This window comes from Corvus kubaryi, unplaced genomic scaffold, assembly GCF_017639235.1.
Source record: "Corvus kubaryi isolate FWS band 111438036 unplaced genomic scaffold, C.kubaryi_AGA036_p1.0 split3-73, whole genome shotgun sequence".
NCBI lineage: Eukaryota > Metazoa > Chordata > Aves > Passeriformes > Corvidae > Corvus > Corvus kubaryi.
The window spans coordinates 47,376,876-47,397,889 of record NW_024582091.1 but is presented as its reverse complement, the minus strand read 5'-3'; the positions used below and the strand labels follow the sequence as shown (position 1 = coordinate 47,397,889).

The 21,014-nt window shown below is 37.4% G+C and overlaps 1 protein-coding gene across 15 annotated transcripts in view; it reads left to right on the top strand.

Annotated features, from left to right (window-relative positions):
- WDR64 (WD repeat domain 64) overlaps nt 1-21,014 on the top strand; it is a 70,497-nt gene that overhangs the window by 739 nt on the left and 48,744 nt on the right. For 8 of the 15 annotated variants that reach the window (XR_006014232.1, XM_042017174.1, XM_042017177.1 and 5 more), the window contains exons 2-8: nt 762-818; nt 6,264-6,418; nt 7,184-7,335; nt 8,024-8,154; nt 13,862-13,961; nt 14,489-14,592; nt 17,131-17,160. Coding sequence is in view for 14 of the 15 variants with exons in the window: in XM_042017174.1 (XP_041873108.1) it covers nt 7,185-7,335; nt 8,024-8,154; nt 13,862-13,961; nt 14,489-14,592; nt 17,131-17,160 (516 nt within the window). In the remaining variant the exon portion in view is untranslated. Of the gene's footprint in view, nt 1-761; nt 819-6,263; nt 6,419-7,183; nt 7,336-8,023; nt 8,155-13,452; nt 13,518-13,550; nt 13,741-13,861; nt 13,962-14,488; nt 14,593-17,130; nt 17,161-21,014 lie in introns of those variants that run through there. The other 7 variants (XM_042017184.1, XM_042017181.1, XM_042017173.1 and 4 more) reach the window with 6 other exon arrangements.

The window sequence follows — 21,014 nt, the reverse complement described above, 5'->3', positions numbered from 1 at the left end:
TCTTCCTTAAAAATCCTTTGTGCGCTTTGTCTGGGCCACGGCTGCCGTCAGCAGCGCTTCCCTCACGGGGGCCGCGTTTGGGCAGACCTGCTCTGTGGCCAGCTCCGGGAAAAGGTAGAACCGATATTTAGGCTTCTTCCCCAGATGTCCTGCCAATGAAAACTCCTATTATGGCGATAGCGTCTTTCTCAGGAGGTTCCCCGCAGTGCTTACAGCTTGGCCCTAGGAGTTGGAACCCCACAAAGCGACCAGCAGCGTCATGGCCCGGGCAAACCTGTGGTGCGAGTGAACGCTTTGTCAGCCATGGGGCAAGTAAGACACCACGGTTTCCACCGTGAAGTCATCTATTTTTATACCTTTGTGTCCAGTGTTTGTTGTACAGGAGTGCCCTAGCAGCCTGTGTACAGCTTTAGCTGGCGTTAGTCACGGTGTTGCCCTGAGCCCCAGCTATGTTAGGTGGCTGTACTGTCTCCAAACCCAACCCACTCCTGAGTGTTTCATAGGGAATTTTGCTCATCATGGTTCTACACTCAAAACACCTTGCCAGACCAAGCATCAGTTTTCCTTCCAGCAGGAAGACCTAATTTGTTTGCTTTAATATGTGCTGATATGTGACAGCCTTCATAAGGGCCCAAAGAAGACTTTCAGTGTAGGTCTATTCTTACTTTAGTTTTTAAAAACAAAAATCAGCTGTGAAAGCAACAGAATTTTAATGCATACATGTCTTATCAAAAAATAACTTTTTTTTTTCTTATACGCAGTGGTATTAAATGGTCTAGACTAAGGGTGAACTGCGACTGAAAACATGGACAGCTGAGGTTGGTTTGATGTCTTTCAAAACACAGCTATGTGCAAATTATGGGCTTCTCACGGCAATAAATCTTATATGACAAATTACTGGTGTAATACAAGGCAGTAGGAATAAAGTCATAGGTCAGAAAAATAAAATGCTGATTAAAGTAACTATTCTTATCAATGTTAACTTTATTTACAATCCATGTTGTTAAATCCCATAAATAGCATGGAATCAGTAATTGAAACTTACTTCAAAAAGCAAGTTCAGTCTGTTTATTCAGCACTGGCCTTCAGGGTTTTTCTCATTATAAAGGAAGGAGCAGCTTCCTTTCTCAAATCAATTATATGTTTTTTACCATAAAAGCTTTGTTTACAGAACACATGACCTTCCAGAATTTCCAGTAATAGACCACAGTACTTGAGCATGGGTTTTAGGAAAGGCATAACTTTGTCTTTTCTCATACACGAAAGAGATTTACCTGTGCATGACAGACCATGTGCAAAAATACTATGTCAGTGCACAGTCATGGGTTCATTTAGGACACTCACTGCATTCTAAAAGTCTAACAATGACTGGACCAAATTAATACTACACCTCATTAAGAACAAGACATCTCTATCTTCTGCCTCTAAAGGAAGATCTTAAATTGTGTATATTTTTGTCCCTGCAAAATGAGAGAAGAGGTGGTAAGAAGAACAGGGGGAAAATGTAATTTAGTGAGTAGTACATGCCAGACGACATACTGTCCATTGGCAGATTCCATTATATACTTAGGGTTTCTAAGAGGTATTTCACTACAGCACCTGTCAGAAATACTCTCTCAATGTCTTTGAATTTATAGAACACAAGAGAACCCATAACTTGCATTTTACAAAGATCATATCTCAGAATTCCTGGTTTGGGCTTTTTTGCAGCACAACTAAATAGATCCATAAATGTGCAATCTCTTCAATGCTTTATTTGCAATGGTCACATTATTAATACTGTCAAATTGCAAATGTTATTCAGGTGGTCTTGGATACTTCATGAGCAGAGTTCCATTTGTCTTCCATGCAATGTCACTTCTCATATGAGGCCCAACAAAAAGAAATGCTCTTTTATTGTATCATCAGGTCAAAGGCAAAGCTGGTAACAGAACCCCTGACCCAATTCTTGTCCAGCTTCTGTTTTGCCTAACTCAGTCTAGAAAAATGCAGCTATGGCTTTAATAATCTAATTCTTTAGTCAATCCTTTTCTGCTGAAAAAAGGATTTTACCTTTGCTTTTACTGTTGCATAATAGGATAGACCAGAACCCATTAGTAAAAGTATATTTGTGTGACTTACTAGAATTGCGTCAAAGTACTAAGCATGTATATAGCTGAGCTCATGGGATTAAAAAAATACAACAAGGGGCAGGAATAGAAGGTCCCCAGTCCTGTACTACAGAAACAGTCTCTGAAACTCCCAACAACTTCCTAGATCTCTTCTGCAGCAGTCCTATTAACATGTTGTCTGTTATGCACAATTCACATGGGGTGGAAGAATGCATTGGCAGTAAATTTTCAGGTGGCCAACATATGCATAAGGCAAACCTTAAAAGCCAGACTTGGAACTAATAATTCACAGCTGGAAAGTTTGCAGATGCCTGGGACTGTCTTCAAAAGTTTTTAGTATTTAGTAATTTGAAATGTTTCAGCACACCGGAGATCAAGTGTCACATGTTAGAGCTGAAGAATCTGAAGCAGAGTAAAACTGTCAAAAGTCGCTGCTACTCTCTAAGGTTTGGTAGAAATAGAACCACTAACCATGACTCCCAGTACAATGGTCTAACTGCACCATTAAAAAGGCTTCTGCAGTGAGAACATTGTAGGGTGGAAAAAGAATGCTTTAAGGAAAAAGAATGCTTTAAGGCATTCAAGAGACAAAATAGGTATTTGTTTCTTGTTCACTAAGTTATGTGTTGCTTCCACTCATTTTCTTTGTTCTCTGTCTTGTACTAGTGTGCCTTTAAAGTCACAGGCTCTTTCCCATCTTTCCTGACAAGCAGAGAGTAAACAGGAAAGTCAAGCTTTTGTCCCTATTAAATACATCTGGTTTAGGAGTCAGGTAGTGCTGGGGTTTTGCTGCATGTTTTGAACTTTATAAACTTACTATTTCAAAGGACATGGTATAGAGCCAGAATGCAGGTCACTGAAAACCAAACCAAACCAAAGTTCCCAAAAACTCTGGCTACCTGGCTTCAGCTTTTTTATTTTTTACAGTGTTCTCCTGGCAATTTTTTTTCTTACACATTGTTTTTGCTATTCTTTAGCCTTAAAGGCAGATGAAAGCCAAGTGATTATTCACTGTATCTATATGTAGCTGCAGTGTGTATCTACAGAGCAAGGGTGAGTTTGTGGACAGAAGAAACCTTTCATCTGTTCCCAACCACTTGACATTAAAACAAGGCTTTTAATACATATGTACACTTGTTGATAATGCAATATGTAAGTAAAAAAAACCCCAAATGCACAACCCTAATGTCAAAGGTTTAAAGCTAGGGCTTCATCTTGCAGAACTTGTAATCCTATGTGTATAATCTAGTCCATATTGGGATGTGAACTCTAAAACTAAATAATAAAGCAGATAAAGTGCAAATGTTGCAAGAGTGTGCAGATATTCTGGGCTGAGAGAAATGCTTGGCCCAGACACAGTTCACTGAAGCAAGCACAGGGGTTCTCAGCAGGGGAGGGGGACCCAAGCAGGCGGGGAGGTGATGTCGAGCGGTCAGAGCATCTGTTGTGCAGTTGGAAGTTGGCTGCAGCCTGTTCCATGATGTGAACTCTGGTATACCTGACGTGCACAAAGAGCTGTACTAGCTGCAGGTGTGATTCATCTCACCTAAACGATGCATTTGAAGGTTAAGCACCTAAGACCAGTAAGATGAATCACTCTCTGGAAGTGTCTATTGACTGGCACATAAGGTGACTTGAATAACTAACTTTTAGATGCCTAAGTTAGGTGAGATGAACTTCATCTTGGCTAGACAAGCCTGTGTAGGACTGTGGTACATGCTCAGGCGGCAGATGCGTATTGATGCCTCTGTGGCACTTGTTTCTTGCAGAGTAGATGAAAAGAAATGGTGATATATACTTGTGCCTGCTGACATCATACTGTCCTTGGTTGTACAGACACAGCTCATAGGGCAGCCTGAATTCTAAACACTAGCATTGTAAAGCCATTATGAGACCAGCAACACCAGGTTTTGCAACAATAACACTGTGAAATTTGTTTGTGATATAAACTGTTTTTTTCCAAGGAATAACCTTGCATAGTAGTTCATACTTATGCTGCAGCTTCCTGTTAGTCTGACAAACATAAAGTGAAAGTGTTTACAAACTCACTGCTCTGTTGTCATTTTCCAGAGCCCAACATACAAATCAATATATAATTTATAGGAAATACAGTTTCTAAAACTATCACTTGGTCATTTCAGCTGCTGTTAGTACAGAGAGGAGCAGATGCACTTTATGGCAAGGAGTGCAATACTGCTCGTGGGGTGTTAATATCAAAAGCAAAGTGAAAAATTGAGCCAGTAGAAAAAAAGAGTGAGCTTATGTAAATGTCAACGTTTAAGTGCCCCTTAAACACTTTTTCATGGAAGAAATCTAGTTTTTACAATGCTAAAACTTATTACTTGCCCAGCTCCATACTGGTCAGAGAGTTCAGCCAGTCTGAAGTAGAGCAGCTCCATCCTGATTTGACTTAAACAGCCAGGTTTAATGGGACGTTTATAAGGAAGAGATAGCAAAGGATGAGTAAGCTTACCAAAAGAAAGCATCTTCAGGGACTGATTTTTTTTTTTTTTTCCTTGTTAAAGGGCTGGACTTCATCCAGATCAAAATCAGAGTCAGAAACAAAGTCTTTTATGTCCCAGAGCCTCTTTAGGGACAACTAAGGCCAGGTAAGATCCACTGTGTTTTCTCTGGGCTGTTCTGAACCATCATTTTACTTGGGGAGAATTTGCTTCTGCATGAGACTGCCAGGAAGAGTGACTGGCAGCCTGGTACAGGCAGGAAAGGAGATCTGTCACCTTTTGCTGTTTGTCTTTTTCAGTAGCTTTGGGTTATTTTGTATGAGCCAACAAATTACATGGTCAGAATTTTAAAATTTGCATGGAATATCAGAGAATTATTGTAGTTATTGAGATAAAGATTGAAAATTACTGATTTTTCAAATGAGGTGCCAGTCCTGCAATGAACTTGCTGCAGCTCTTCTTTGCACCCATACAGACGTACATATCATTGTCTTTGTATCTGAGAGCTTCCAATGATTGAGACTAATAGGATTATGTGGTAAGAGTTGGGAGAGTCAACTTCTGAATAAACATCAGTTATATCATATTCCATATCCAGTGCTTTCCACACTATCAGTAATGGAGACAGTGAAGGAAATGCTTTTCATTCAGTTAATGCTACTGTAAGCCTGCTAATGCAAGGACTTCCTGACTCATCAATTAAATATTGGATTTGCCTTTTAGACTTTGCTTATCTTCTAAAGCAATTCCTATCTTCTCTACTTTTTTTTTTTTCAGTCCACTCAGTCATCACATCTTATTTTAAATTATACTGTACTTTTTTTTTATTTTAAACATTGAAGACAACAGAATCAGCTGGTACTGAAAGCAGGGAATCCTCATTTGGGGTTTCTTTGTGTTTTCATTGTGGTACATAACATGAAGTTTCCACATGGGTTTTTGCAAGAGAACAAAACATAGCTTTCTGTTGTTAACCCTTCTGTCATGGATGCCAATACCTTTTATGAACCTTAAACTACTGCTGGGAAATGAGAATATAACCTGATGTCATACAAGCTTAGATGACAGAGACTGGAAAAATTAATCAACAGGAAGCACAGCATAGCAAGAATTCAGCTGGAGACAGTATATCAAGTACACCACAACTCTGACCAGCCACTGAGTACCTTGACACACAAAGGAAATAGTTTCCTTGAGAATTACTGTTGAAAACAGCAAAAATATATGCTCAAGCTATCCTTCCCTTTTCCAGGCATCACTGCTGCTTTTCTCTGCCACACTCTTCCTTCTTCTAATCAAAAGAAATGCTCATTGCAGTAGAGAAGAATTACCCAGAAACTTTTGTGTTCTTCCCCTTGAAATGATAGAATTTCAAGCTGTTGGATTGCTTGTGTTAGGTAGATATCATCAGACACCTCTTCCCCTGAAGAACTAGCTATTTCATGCAGAGATATTTCCATGCATTATTTTTAGTAACTCTGTTTAATACCAATTAGTTGCTTTCCCTATATGTTTCAAAAATGTTGCTCAGCTGATACTCTGAGTTGGTGTGAAGACTATTGCCTTTATCTGTTTTGTTTTCTTTGAAGAAGTGACTTGAATATTCTTGAAACATGTCTGTTTGATATCAGTCCTCTAGATTGCCATAAGGAAATACAAAATATAATTTCTCCTTTTCTTTCAACTACAGAATCTCCACAGAGCTGAGACTCCACACTCAGGAATTCAAGAAAGCCTTGTCCAGTAAAGCTGGCATTAGCCTTGTGTGAAGTAATAGCAAAGTGGATCTGGAGATCAGTAGTAAAGAACAATACAAAGAAATTGATCGGTGTGGTCTACAGAAAAGTGAGTTTAACAAATTGTCTGAAATTCATCCTTTGCCTATTATGGTATAGCTCAGTAACATGGCATCAGTATTCCTTAAAGATATTGAAAAGATGAAAAATGTGGATACGAATCACAAATATTATGCTGAGACCTAAAGGAAAGGAGAAGTAGGCAAGGAACAAAGGTCCCTAGTAGGAGAATGTACCAACTAAATTAGTGAAGATATTCCGAGAACTGCTGAAAGGAAGAATAAGCCACACAAAGAGGCTTAAATTTTAACAGTTTGTGCAATTAACCTTTGGAACAAACATGTTGGATTCTCCATCTTTTTGTGTCTGAAGATCAACACTTGACACCTTACCACAAATTATACTTTAGAACAAAGTTTGGGCTCAGTGTAGTAATAAATGGCTGGTATTTATTGGTCTCTAACAGAAAAGAGGTGAAAGTAGAGCTAAAGGTCTCTTCTGTCACAAATTACATGCGATAAAATGAAATAATCTCACATGCCAGTTTATTTAGTGATCCTGGTTCATGACCTAGGGGCACTCAGAGAGTAGGATTCTGTGATGTGATGGGATGTTGTGACATCCACAGTTCATTGCACTGTTTGCCAGCTCGAGGCGCTAAGCCAGGGTCTTTTTTTTTTTTTTTATTCTGTAATGTTTGGTATACCTGTCATGCAGCTGCATCTCACGTGAACTCATGTGGGAGTTTAAAGAACAAAGCAAGTCTTGGCTGTAAGAAGAGCTCTCCCTCTTATCTTGCTCTCTCCTAATAAAGGATGTCTGGAAAGAAGCATCATGATAAGGAGAGCTGCTCTGCTCTTGAAATGATTGATTTCAAGAATGCTTTGGAGCAATTCCAGAATCTAGTTGAAAAAATGATCATCCAGAAGACCAAGGAGAGTTCAGGCTTGTATACTAAAGATGATGGTAAGATATATTCAACCTGATGGAAAAGTGTAATTTTCACATGGAGAGAACATACCGTAGAGAGAAGACGATAAGAAAGACCTCAAATCAATGTTCTAACTGTAACTGTTTGATCTTTACAGAAAATAGAGAGATTGCACTAGGAGAGTTCTTTTCTCCTCCTATTAGGATTTCTGACCAGGTTACAAGGCCATGGTGATCACTCACAAAATATAATTGGTGGAGTTGCCCCATATAGAAGTCAGCATGATGCAATGTTTCTGTAAAAGCACAAACCCGATGAATTATGTAAATACACTTGCTAGTTGTAAATAATGGGGATAAAATTTTGCTTTTCTCAATGCAAGTGGCTATTGCTGCTTGAAAGGATAAACTTTACCCCATGCACCATTCAGGTTCAAAAAAAAAATCAGAATTATGGTAAGGAAGAGAAGAATACAGAAGTGAGGAATTTTTATCTATTCTTTTATCTGTTTCCTGTCACGCATTGCAAATTAGGTAGTTTTGAAAAGAGCAAATATTAAGACTTCTTTTTTCTTTTCAAATGCTTTAGTGAATAAAATGTGAGAAGCTGGAACTTGCACGTTATTGATATTGAATGAGAAATAAAACCAGAAGTAGGGTGGATAAGAAAGGGATCTATAGCCTACTGGTTTTAAACTGTGTGGACATTGTTCTTCCCATACAGATGAGATAGACTATGATAAGTTCTATACAACCACACAAACACTTTTTGGTCCAGCAGTCAAGGATCAGAATATTCAGGCCTTTTTCAGGAAGATCGTCAGCAACCCTGATGAAAAGCCAGAATGGCTTGAGGTAAGGAATTCTAAAGTTTTATTAAATATAAATAATTAGAATTTTAAATGGTGACAATATTTATCTGTTGATTGTGTGTTGTTCACGAGTCTGTTGTTCATGAGCTCCATGGCATAATGAGGCACTCTCTTGTTGTTATTTACTCTAGCTGCCTGAAGCCTGGGTGTGTCCTGGTCTTCAGAACTACTTCAGTGATGTGCATTGTCCTCAGGCTTCTTGACAAAATGCAAAATCTCTTAAACTACAGTATGCCATTTGTGCTCTGAGGATAAGCCTGTCTTTAGCTAAACCTTCAGAAATGCTTCCTGTTTTTGCTCCTTTCCTCTCTTTTCTCTTTCCTCTGCTTCCTTACCTTTCTCTTCCCCTGTTCACAGCATAAATCTGGACCTTATTTTGAATTTGAAGCATTAAAGGTAGGGCAGCATCGAGTTTTGTAACCAGAGAATTCTGCATATATTATTTGGTCCTGTAGATGAATGAGATCCATGTAATCAATTTTTCAGTCTCTAATGGTGGTAAATAGCAAACCTGTGTAAAAAGCATGTAAGAATGAGGTAACTATGAAATGGTAGATCCGGTTTACCCTCTTTGCATCTGTCTGCACATGTCTTAAGGATTTCCTCTGCCAGAGTTGCAAATGCACTCTGTGTTTAATACCCCTTCCTGGATTTTTAATCTATCCCATTTGTAAGTTATTTCTGAATCTGCCTAAAAAGCTTACCTCCATAGCATCCAGTTCTTCACATTTTGTGAAAAAGTACTTTCTCGGGGATTTTTTAAACATGGTGCTCTTTTTTATTTGCACGTTGCACATTGAAAAATGAGCACTTGCTCTAGAAATGTGTCTTTTATGAAGATGTTTCCCATGGGTAGTGTTTCAAGCAACTGTTCTATAAAAATTACTGATTCTTAGATTGTTAGAGCCAATCCTTATCAAGGGCACCCATCATCATATATTACTACATGATTTTTTTGTTTGTTTCTTACCCAAAGACAGAATGGTGCAGAAGGGACAGAATTTGCAGCACACAATGACTTTCCTATGATAGCATAGGTGGCATTGCATACATGGCAAGTCCTTGCTGGACTTAAAGTCTTATGGCAGGGTATTAGCAAGTGACATGAGCTACAAATTTGTCAGCATATTTACATTTTATGTTACTCTGTAACATCATGCTAATATTGGAACCTTGAAGATACCCAACACTTGTTTCTTACATGTTATCAACAATTGCTATCAAGTAATTTCCTAATATCATCCTAAAAACAGTGTGTTCAGCCATTTCTATTTAATGTTCTGTATGGGAACATTTCTGGTTACTACCTTTCTTAACCGTTGTTTTTGATTATAGTGTCACATTGTTCACGGATTTTGCTCATGTCAGGCATTAAAGATTTCCTTCAGGAAGGGCTTGGGGCAAATCTGGAAAATAGCTGACAGTCTGAAGGACTGATTGTCCTTCGTTTAGAGTAGCAGAACAGTAGCAAATTATGTTCAGGCTCATTTGTTTATAAGAGAACTAAGGGAAGCTCTGTATGTTTACTGGAGTGCATATCATTTACTCCAAAACCTTACTGAGTTTCCAATGGAGTCAGACTAGTTTACCAAATTGCATAATTACATAAATAATTTGGCTGCATAATTACACAAGCAAGCACGGCATGGGGTGTAATAAAATAGGTGAAAACCCTTTAGTTTCCTTATGAAATCTGTGCATGATTTGCTTGGGATAAAAATCCCCAGAACCTGTTCTATGAGCGTTTCTCAAATTTTACCAAGTGTGAGCTCACTGATGACAGCCTTTTAATATGCCTTGTGTATAAACTTTCTTGAAAAAAGTGGAGTGTGGTATACAATGAATCTTCAGCATCTCACATCATGCATTTCATGTACAGATGGATATCTTCTGAGCCTATACTGAGTGGTGTAGGGAATGAAACAGAAGTATTTACTATTTTTCTATTCAAAAGACTCCTGATCAAAGTGTTAATCTGGGGTTTTTTTTCCTTTATTGTCTTTTTGCGGGGCAGAAATTTTTAACATAAAGTAACTGGAAATTCATCCATGACAGAAGTCATAATTCAGTTGTAAAATAGACAAAGATCAGACTATTTGAATCAGACTCAATGTTGTATTTATTTCTTTACCTTGGCACAGCCTTATCCAGCACAGTTTGAAATACTGTACAGCACTGAAAAGCTGCAGTGGGTTTTTTGCTTTTTTGTTTTCTTTCTGTTTGGTGAGTAATCTGATGGTCTGTATGTATTACAAGCTATCTGTACATTATGGAATATAAAGCCAAGCTCTGTTCAAGTAAAAAAAAAAAAAAAAGAAAATTTGGTTTATTAGTAGTCTAGGTAGAGAGGGAGCAACAAAAACTTCATTAAGAAAACTACTGACTGCTGGAATTCTTCAGGCTTAGTTTACATGGAAACAGAATTGATCATTTGCCAAATTTACATCAGCCATAAGTTCAGCATCAGGTTTTGATCTCTGTAATTGTGGAAGCATCCTATCCATAATGATTGGATCAAAACACATCCTTCCAAGATTATTTGAATGGGTTCCAACAAAATAAAATGTGATTGGTTTGTGTCCTACATATTATGTGGTGGTGGCATTTTAAAATTTTGTTTCTCTGACAAACACTGCAGTTCCAAAATGCTTCAGGTAGTTCTGGAAAGTTACTACTGTCAGGAATGAAGGCAGTGTTCTGACTGGCTAACTTTGCCAGAGATGTACAAGTATAGGTATATACAGCTCTAAATTCTTTTCATCTGTTTTTAACCTCTTGACAATCAAAGATGTCCGCGTGTAGTTACTGATGAGGGTCATAGACACTTTTTTTCTTCCACTCATATCTGTAGCTCTTCTTTTGTTTTATTATTTCTAAGTTGAGTCTATTTAACCTTTGGCCAGACTAAATTCCACTTGCTTTTCTCATACTCCTTAGTCTTTTCATTCCTTTTAAATGAAGGTTTTTTTTTTCTGAAAAAAACAAAAACAAGCACTCAAAGAAAACCCCAACAGCAATACACACACACACAAAACACCCACAAAACAAAACCAAACCAAAAAACAACTGCAAATCTGCTCTTTTACATGCTTTAAAACTCTGTTGAAATTATTATTGGCCTTTTAAGACTGGAAAGTATTTTAAGTAGTCCAGCTGAGACTAGCTGTTGTTTGAGAGAGATAATGAAAGAGACAAAAAGGCCTTCCTTACTTGATACATCCATTCTTATAATGTTCATTACTCTACTAGTTCTATTAGACAAATCCTATTTATTAACTGCAGCTTGGACATACCTTTCATGACCTCCTGTGAACAATGGAAGTAGCCTTGATTTTCTTTCAGCTGACTTTTTATCACTTAATTTTTCAAATGTATCATTAATAAGACTTACTGTCTGTAATATCCTCAACAGCCATCATGCTTTCTGCTGTCTGTGCTCCAGTTTTCTAATGATTTTTTTCTAGATGTCCTGTATTTCAACCTCATTCTTCTGAGTTCGTCTGCTCCTTTTAGTACTGCTGAGAATGCCCTCGATCTCAAAAGTCAAGAAAGAGGGATACACCTCACTTTGTTCCTTTGATATGTCTGTTTTATCATTTCTCTCTCTCTCTCTCTCTCACCTTAGCCCCCTTCCCAGAACTCTATCCCTGACGCTTTGTTCCTCTTTTCCTAGAATAACAGATCTAATTTTTTTCAAATTTATCTCTCCATATCTGGCCTCTCTTTATCTTGACAAAATCTTCCGAGTTTATTTCCACAACCTAGAAAATTATGGCCTTGTGTGACTGTTCCTATTTCTTTAACTTACTGATATTTCTCTTTTTCAAGTCCTTCATGTTCAAGGATTTCCTAGGTATCCAGCAGTCTCCACAACAGTACACCATGTACAAAGGATAGTTTTTTATTTTAAAAAAAATTAAGGTTATTTTAAATCATCTCTAGTTAAATTAGGATCAACCCTTTGTCATTTGCTGGCTTCACAGTTTAAAAGGCTTATCCTGGACAGCCCAACAGCTATCATTTATTAGTGACTTGGGAGGTTTACCTCTGAATCGCCTTCTCAAAGGTAGTTAGCTCTTAGAAAGCTGTATTTTTTTGGAGATAAACATCTGAAGTATGTGTAACTTGCATTTTATTTCACCATCAATATCTTGTAGACATTATGGGCTGGGGCTTGTTGGGACCTCCTGTGTCCATGTTGGAGTCAGCAGAAGCCATTTCCGCAGCTGTAAGGGATTTCTAGGATGCTGTTTCTTTGGGCAGTGTCCTGCCTTCTGGGCAGGAGCAAAAGTGGCACTGTCTCATGTCTGCAGGAAGTGCGACAGGACACACCTACATGTGCACTGAGAACTTTCCTCTCTGCTGGTTTCAGGGCAGCTGCTGCCCAACCACTGCACCTGGCATCCTGTCAGGACTCAGGAGGGACCTGATGCTGGATAAGCCTATCCTTAAACAAAAAGTCCTCTTACCAAAACCTTAGTCCCCAGAAAGCTGACCGGCCTGTTCTCTGCTGGGAAATGGGTACATACAATTAAGAAGGCAAAATGTCACTCCTTTCAATAAGGGAAAGCGAAAAGATCCACGGAAGTACAAGACAACTAGCCTCTCTGTTTGGATACAGGATGGAAAGACAAGGTGATAGGACAAGAAATTAGAAATAGGAATGTAAGGGACTGTGGTAGATAATGTATTCACTGAGGATGTATAATAGCTAATAATTGTGTATATGGAAAGGAGGGAGCTGTGAAGTGAAAGATGAAGAGTAATGTGTGAGAATATTTTTTTGAAAGATGTACATCTGAGTGTCTCAAAGAATGAAAATGGGAGCTCTATTGTATAACATGGAAAATATTGAACTCGAATAAAATACAACATTTTGTCTCCCATCCAAAGGGGCATTGCTTTTAGAACTCATGAAAGGAAGTATACATAATGTCCATATTATGAGAAAGAAGTTAAAAAAATTTGTACATCTGAGTGGGACTAATTTCCTAAAGAAATTACTAAACTGCTTTTGGGTACAGAGCTTGAGATTTGTAGAGCATTTCAGCTGAAAATTTCACACCCTGGAGCAGAAATAAGCTACTTACCTGACTGTCCTGTGCAAGGATCTTCCTCATGTTCAGTACAGGTAGAACATTGCCATACATAGGGAGATGGCCAAAAAAGAATTTTTAAAAATAGTCATTATATTACCTTTTTTTTCCAGCAAATGGGAATCTACATATCTTTATGGAAAAGCTCTTCTGTGTAGGCTAAACCACTATGCTACATTGAATGTCTCAGTTTATAAATACGGAGTCATCTGTTTTGTCTTCCTTTTGGTAGTTTTTTTTCCTAGTTGAGGTAGGTAGAACTGGAAAATGAAAATTGAATATGGTTATTTACAAACAATCATTACAAAGCAAAGCTGTACTAACAACTTTAAAAAAATAGATGGGCTGTATTCCTAGAAGCCCGGTGTAAGCTGACTTCTTTGCAAACATTGAAGAAAGGTTGTGCCTGAATATCAGATCTCAGCAGTCTAAAGTCATACTGACAACTAATGGTTAAAGGAAATAATACTGAGGTACTTACTCAAAGAATATTAAATTATTAAAGTGTGAGATAACTATTTGACTTTATACATATATCTTCCAGAAGTAGTTTTGCAATAAATTACTTGCTTAGTTCTATTTTGTTTTGTTTAGATTTTTGGCTGTTTCCTAGGAGAAGATGATGGCACGTCTTCCCCCTCGAAAGAAAGCAGGGTTTTGCTTGTATCTGAAAAACAGCAGATTACTCATTCAGGTGACATACTTCATCTTATATCAAAAATTTTTTTTTCTAATGCAGTTTTCTAATGCTGCTCACTTTCTTGAAAGTACAGTGATAAGATCACATCTGTCTTTGCTTGTTCATGCTTCTTCTTCTGTGTTCCAAAATACATGGGTTTTTACTAAACGTGGAACACTCCCCTGCTGCATTTCCCAGTTCTCCATATTCCTAAATTATTTTGAAATGATGAATTATTTGAATAATTTCAAACTATTTATTTATGTAGTTACTCGTCTTTCGGCATTTTTTGAAAAAATGGAGGAAGAACTGGCACATCCAGAACACATTAATGATATTTAGAAATGCAGCATAATTAATTAAACCAAGTATAGGATAATATATGGTATATTTCATCACTGCCTTGCATTTGGTACCAAAATGCATTTCAGGAAGAGAAAATATTCTTACTCTTATAGTTCTATTTGTTTATGTTTTTCTTACTATTACAGTTCTATTTGTTGTTTTCTATGTCTGTAAGATTAATATTTTGTCATTGACAGTTGTCAAGAGAAAAGATGTCATTAAGGGTATAGTGAAGGTGCCCCTTCTGCATTTCACAGTAACAGCCTCTCAGAGAGGAGTGCTAACTGTTTTTAGCAAACAGGTAATTCTAAATCAAATTCTTTTATTATTGCATTAGGCAGTACCTAAGGGAACTGAGTGGACTGTGACCTAGCATTCAAATTTTCTCGTAAAAAAACCTAGATAAAGGTTTCTCGTAAAAAAACTTTCTTATCAAAGTTAACTTTTTCTATATTTTTAAGTATATTAGGAAATATACATTGTTCTTGTCAATTATAAACCTACTAGACAGTCCACAAAAGTTGATAGAAGGTAGAGATGGCTAGTAATAGACATTGTTCATAGAAATTAATTTAATAGAAAATGATCTGCATTTCTGTTTAGAAAAGGTTTCCCTTAATAGAAAATATGCTATTAGAATTAACTTTTAGGTATAGAGTGGAAATCAGAGAATTAACTGTTTTCTACAGCTACAGAAAATACCCAGAATGGACAGAGACAGTTGTTTGCAATTAAGTTTTATTCAATACAGCAACATCTAGAAGCTTGAAAGTCATGAGTTTTACAACAATCTGCATGACACTGGCTCACAGTTAGTTCCCTCATCAGTAAACTGTAAGGAGATCTGTACCATTTTAAGTACAAATTCAGGCTTAAGATGCTGTTAAACTAAAATTTGCAAATTAATCTCCCAGATACTACTGTTTAGAGGTATGCACTTGTAGATGCTGTGAGGTACATCACACATCTGTGCTCACTGGTGCTTTATATTTGTACAATTTTAATGCGACCAGTTTCTTTAAAGTTATTTCAGACAGTGTAGTAAAGCTTTAAAGCAGCACTAATGCTTTCTAGGGGTTTTAGCTAATTAGTGCATAATGGTTATGACAGGAGCGTTTAAACCAAGAAAGGACTCCTGCGGATGATTAAATAACAAAGCAGTGGTGCAGTTTTGTTAAATGCTGAAATAATTTATTTGAAAGCCTGTCCTCCAGAACATTATCCCTCTTATGTACCTATGAAAAATAATTTCCCAAAGTATAAGATTAAAAATAGCTCTCTTCCCTGCCCACTACCTCCCCATGCTATTTTCAAGTTGAATTGCCACCTCCTCATAGGCTGGAGTGATCTGACATCACTGACTGCAGTGTAAATGATTTTACACCCAGCTGCTTAACACAGTGAATCAGGAACCTCAAATCCCACTTATAAAATTATGTTCTGAAATTGACTAAGGCATTACGACAGCCTCAAGATGTGCCAGGATAGGATTAGATTGGCTATTAGGAATAATTTCTTTACCCAAAGGGTTGTCAAGCATTGGAACTGCTGAGGAAAGTGGCTGAGATACCTATCCTGGAGGTATTCAAAAGATGTGTAGAAGTGGCTACTGGGGACATGGTCTAGGGGTAGACTTGGCAGTGTTAGTTTTACAGTTGGACTTGATCATCTTAAAGATCTCTTCAAGCCTTAATTATTCTATGATTCCATGATTCTGTTTGAGGGCTTAGCACTGCTTTCTGCAACAAACATGGGCCTAATATGCCTCAACACCTGCATACAGCTCTACACCATCAACTACTTCCATCTTACTCCAGAATATGACACTTACCTTTCTCAGGTTCTCAGACGTGGATACTGCCTTGACCAGCACGTAAGACCTGTAGGAGTACGCAGCCTTAAGGACATACTCTAGTTACTACAGATAAAGCCAAGGCTGGTAACAGGGCATGGATATCCATCCTTTGATTAGCAGTACTCTTAAACTCTGCTCAAAGACTCCCCATGAGGACACTTGGCATCTCACTTTTATGGGAAGAAAAGCTTTGATCCTAACTTCTTGGTTTATGAAATGTCGAATTGCTGGGATGGGTATGAGGTGCCATTGAATAATTACTGATCAGGGGCAGGGGCAGGGGCAAGAGGAGGTAGAAAACCATTTGTGGGTATTTCAGAAGGGAAAAGTTTGAAACTGCTTTTGAAAACTTAGTAGTTTTGTTAAAGTACATAGAAGGGTAACCCTGTCTCTGTTGGATGATGGTGACACTTTAAACTCTTCAGGTTTTGAGCGACATGTTACACTGCCCACCAACAGTTACCTTTGGTGAAAGATGCTGTACCAATGTGGGTATTCCTTTTTGCAGCCTGAAGTGCTGCCTCTGCCAGGGATTTTGCTGGCACTAGTTGATATGACATCTGGGCCAGCATTAGCTTGGGTTTCTGTATGACTCATCCTATCTCTCACAGGAGCTGATGCTGTTCTAGCTGTCAATAACCATTAAAAGCACAATTCCATCAGAAGGCCAGCTGATCTATATTCCATTGTAAAAATGAGTATTTTTTACTTATTTTGCTCACTCCAACATCTCAATGTAAAAACCCCAAACTGAACAAGAAACTATGAAACAACTGTGAGAGAAATAGAAGTTTTAAGTTTTTCGCTATATAAAAGGGAACAGGCAGCCGGCAGGTTAAGGATCTTTTTCAGATCTTAACCACCTACTCTTTCAGTTGGCAATTATTGTTCTGATCTGCCTGTGAAGAGGAGAGATGACTTTGTTTAGACTTCTAATTTAAGAACTTACTTGTTATTTTGACCGTATCATTTTTGATTTTTCAGATGAAGGTTCTGGCAACCATCAATGTTGAAGTAAGTTCTTTTTTTTCTCCGTCCTGTTAAATAATTTTAAGTAAAAATCAGCATGTACTAAATAGAAATAATTAGAAACTGAGCATTATTCTAATGCCACATTTAACTTTGAGACTTCTGCATGATTTGTCATAGGGTGCTGTAGGTCGAATAGTTTCAATTTATTCCTTCCGGTTATAGAAACAATTGAGTAACTTGATTTCTTTCCTCTGATAAATGAAACCTCAGATAAATGCTACTTTTACTACCAAATCATCCTTTATCCATTACCTGGCTAGAATTTTTTCTTCTAAAATCCAAAACTTCAATTGTCACTTTAAAATTAAAATAAGTAAAATTTTAAGCTTGTTAATCAAAAACAGTTCTATATTTTGCTAGTTAGATGATTGACTACACAGTATATACATTAAAACCTCATTTTTACCCTGGGAGTAATAGAAGTACTCCGCAGCAGAGGCCCTACTATTTGAAGTCAGAAAACAGCTCTGGGCCTGAGTTGCGTTCAGTTTTTACAAGGGCTAATCTGACCTGTGGAATTAGTGCAGAGAGGTACCTGTGAGAAATATTCTTGAGACCCGTTGACTTTTGGAAACTTTGACTAGAATTAGAGCTTCTCCTGCAGGTGTGCTACAGGAGTAAATTTTAGTTGTTCCTGCTTCGCTTGTAGGAGCCATTTTCCCCAATCCAAATATGCAAAGGTAGGATGTCCCCCAGAGATGCCAAGGGGAAGAAGCTGGAAGAAGCTGGAGTGCTAGCCTAATGCTGCAGTGGGCTGCAGGGTCCCTTTCCTTTCTGAGCACTGAGCACTTGTCTTAAAATGGTTCCTCAATGAATGTGAAGAGTTTTTTGCTGCGAAAGTAGGACAGTATTTTGCAGCTGTGGCAGTATTGGTCACCATTGAAGGAGATTTTTGCCATAAGAAGTGTGAAAGAAATGTTTAACATAATGTATGTTTAACGTAATGATATCTTTCAGTATAATGGTGTAATACTGTAATTGTTAGGATTGTGATTCCAAACAATACAACACTAAAACTCATAGTTTTAGTATTTGTGAGCATCCTCTTGTTTCAGCTCTGTGTCAGATCTGTGTGGGCTACCCTGATCTGCTGTCACTGTTGTTACGGGCCACACTCCCATCCTTTCCCAGCTGAGATGTTTCCACTTTTTCAGCCTTTCCTAGAGACAGGAAGAAGTAGGTTAAAAACAATTTGGATTCCTCTCCGTCTTTGGGATGGAGGATCATTGCTCCTGGGGATCATTCGATCAGTTGAGGTCATTACTGCTGAACATGACAGTCTCTACTGTAGAGCATAAAGTCTTTTGGGGGAAAATCTTTGGTATCCCAGGGACATTTGATTGACTGGGGAGCTGACAGTGAAAAGGAAGGAGAAACCCATGCCCACAACCCTATGAAATCCCTCTATGTCTCAAAGATTTTATGGTATTTTGTGATGTCATTTTACTTTTGCTGAAGTTATTATATTCACTTTTTTTTGTATCAAAGTTATGAAATTTTCAGATGGCTTAGTTAAAAATTACCCTTTTCTGCTTTGTGCTCTGCCTTGTCTTATGGAATTGGAATTTTTATCTAATATTCTTATTTAAGTGTTTGCATTGAATATTCCTGCCCTTGTTCAATCGAATTTTTTCTCATCTTTCCTCTAACTACTGCACTGACAAGAGAATTAAAAGGGCTTTTATTGGACTTGAGGTCCCTGAAATTTTTGATGATTATTGAAAGATTTTGGTGCTTGTAGGACATAATATTTTAAGCTATGTTGTTCTTTAAATATAAATTCCCGAATTGAAATGAAATAAAATTCTGTATTTCTTTGAGATAATAAATACCACTTTCCAGACAGTTGAAATGTATGATGCTAATAAATTTATTAACTTGGGGATTCTTTGAGAGATTTATCTTTAGAATTTGGTCATAGTTTTTCTAATGTAAAGCATGCTTATAAAAATGGAAGCTTTGCATCTTAATAGCTTTTATCTAAACACTTACTAAAAATCAAAGCACAATATGTTATGTGAGTGTAAATCATCACCCACCAGGTACTTATTAAAGATACGGTGAACAATACTAGTTGAAGACTTCAGCACCAAATGATCATAATGTACAGCTATGAATGATAGCTTATGATTAATATCTAAATAGCTAAACAGAGAAGGATGACTTTGCCTTTCAGGGCTTACATTTCACTTCTGATATGCAGAAGTAATAGTACCTTCTTTTCTCACTATAATTATTATGCCATTTTCAACTGTTTTAACATCATCAATACTGGCATGAACAGCTAATTGTTGAAGCTATGTCTTTGTGTGCATCTTCTTGGAAATGAAGTAAGGTACTGAATTCAGGACTTATTCAGAGATAAGTTATCAGACTAGAAACATTCTGTCGATTGACAAACAGCGATGTGTGTAGAGGGTGGCTTATAGATTGCAACAATCCTTGTACTTCTGTGCTTTCTTCCATTCAGTGTCCTCATTTTTGAGGTGTTTCAGAATAGAGACCCACTCAAGCAGAGTGACAGTGGTCTTGGCCCTGAGGATATTAGGCCAGAAAGACTGTGAAACACAGTAGCGCTAGAAATAAAATCCAGTGGACTGCAGCCATCAGAGCTCTCCTAGAATCATGATGATATAAATGGAACATGAACTATGGGTACATTTGTTACAGGGATGTTATGGAGAACAGATCACTTCAAGAAAAACTGATTTCATTTCTTGATGAGATTATGTGACTGAGTGAAGAGTAGAGGCATAAATATAATACACTTAAAACTCTGTACAGTATTTGACTTGGCACCACACAACCTTCTGTTTTAAAGTATGACCACTGGGGAAAACAAACCCCACCAGAGTGTATTGATTAACAATTGTCCAGCTGACAGGTCCCAAAGATAATAGTCAGCATAGAATCATTGCTGAATGATGGTGGGAATACTGGTAGTAAATAAACCACTCCTTTCAAAAATGGAAATAAAATGTCTTTTAAATATGGTGTAGAAAAGCACAAACAAATCCAATGGATAAGCCAGACAAAGTGAAACAGAAGCTGTATTGAAAACAAGAGAGGAAAGATAAGAGCCCTTGAGTGACAGGATAGAAAAAGAAAATAATGAAAAGGTTGATCTGGTGCAGCTGCCTAGTTTGTCTGTCAAGTATGGCAGCACTAAGAAGAGAAGTTCTTACAACCTTTCCTCTAAAGCTGAAACCTGTTACTTTGCATCATCACAAGCCAACACAAGAAATTAGTGACTTAACTACAAATGTAAAATCATCTTTTTCAAGCCATTTAGTCATTTTTATATGATACTGTTATAAGGACCTCAAAAAGCCACAGTTAACAAACTCTCCCATACGAATTACCAAAACAATCCACAAGGCCTCTGCAGGACTGACATTTTCCACATTTATTTTAGTAAAGGGCACAAAAAATCCTTGTAAATGTATTACCACTTGCCCACAGATCATTAGGAAGAAAAGAAGCTTTCTCCTGCAACAGAGTGTTGACATCCTCTGTCAGGATTTTGGATCCTTTACACTAAGAGCAAAATCAATATTGTGTACAACAATGGAAATAAAAGTAGAAGCATCAGGAGTCTGATCTATACTTTGCAAGAGAAATTGTTTTACATTAATACCTGTATAATAGGAGGTATACTTGAACAATGGCTTAATATGGGCTTACGTATATATTTGTAAATATTTGATCTACCTGTTGCGAAAATTAAAATTATTTAACAAAGTTGCTTATTTTCATAAAAATTCATTTCAATGGGATTTTGTTTTTATAGCTGAAATTTTGACTGGTTTTGAATTTCTTTTGTTTCAAACCAAATT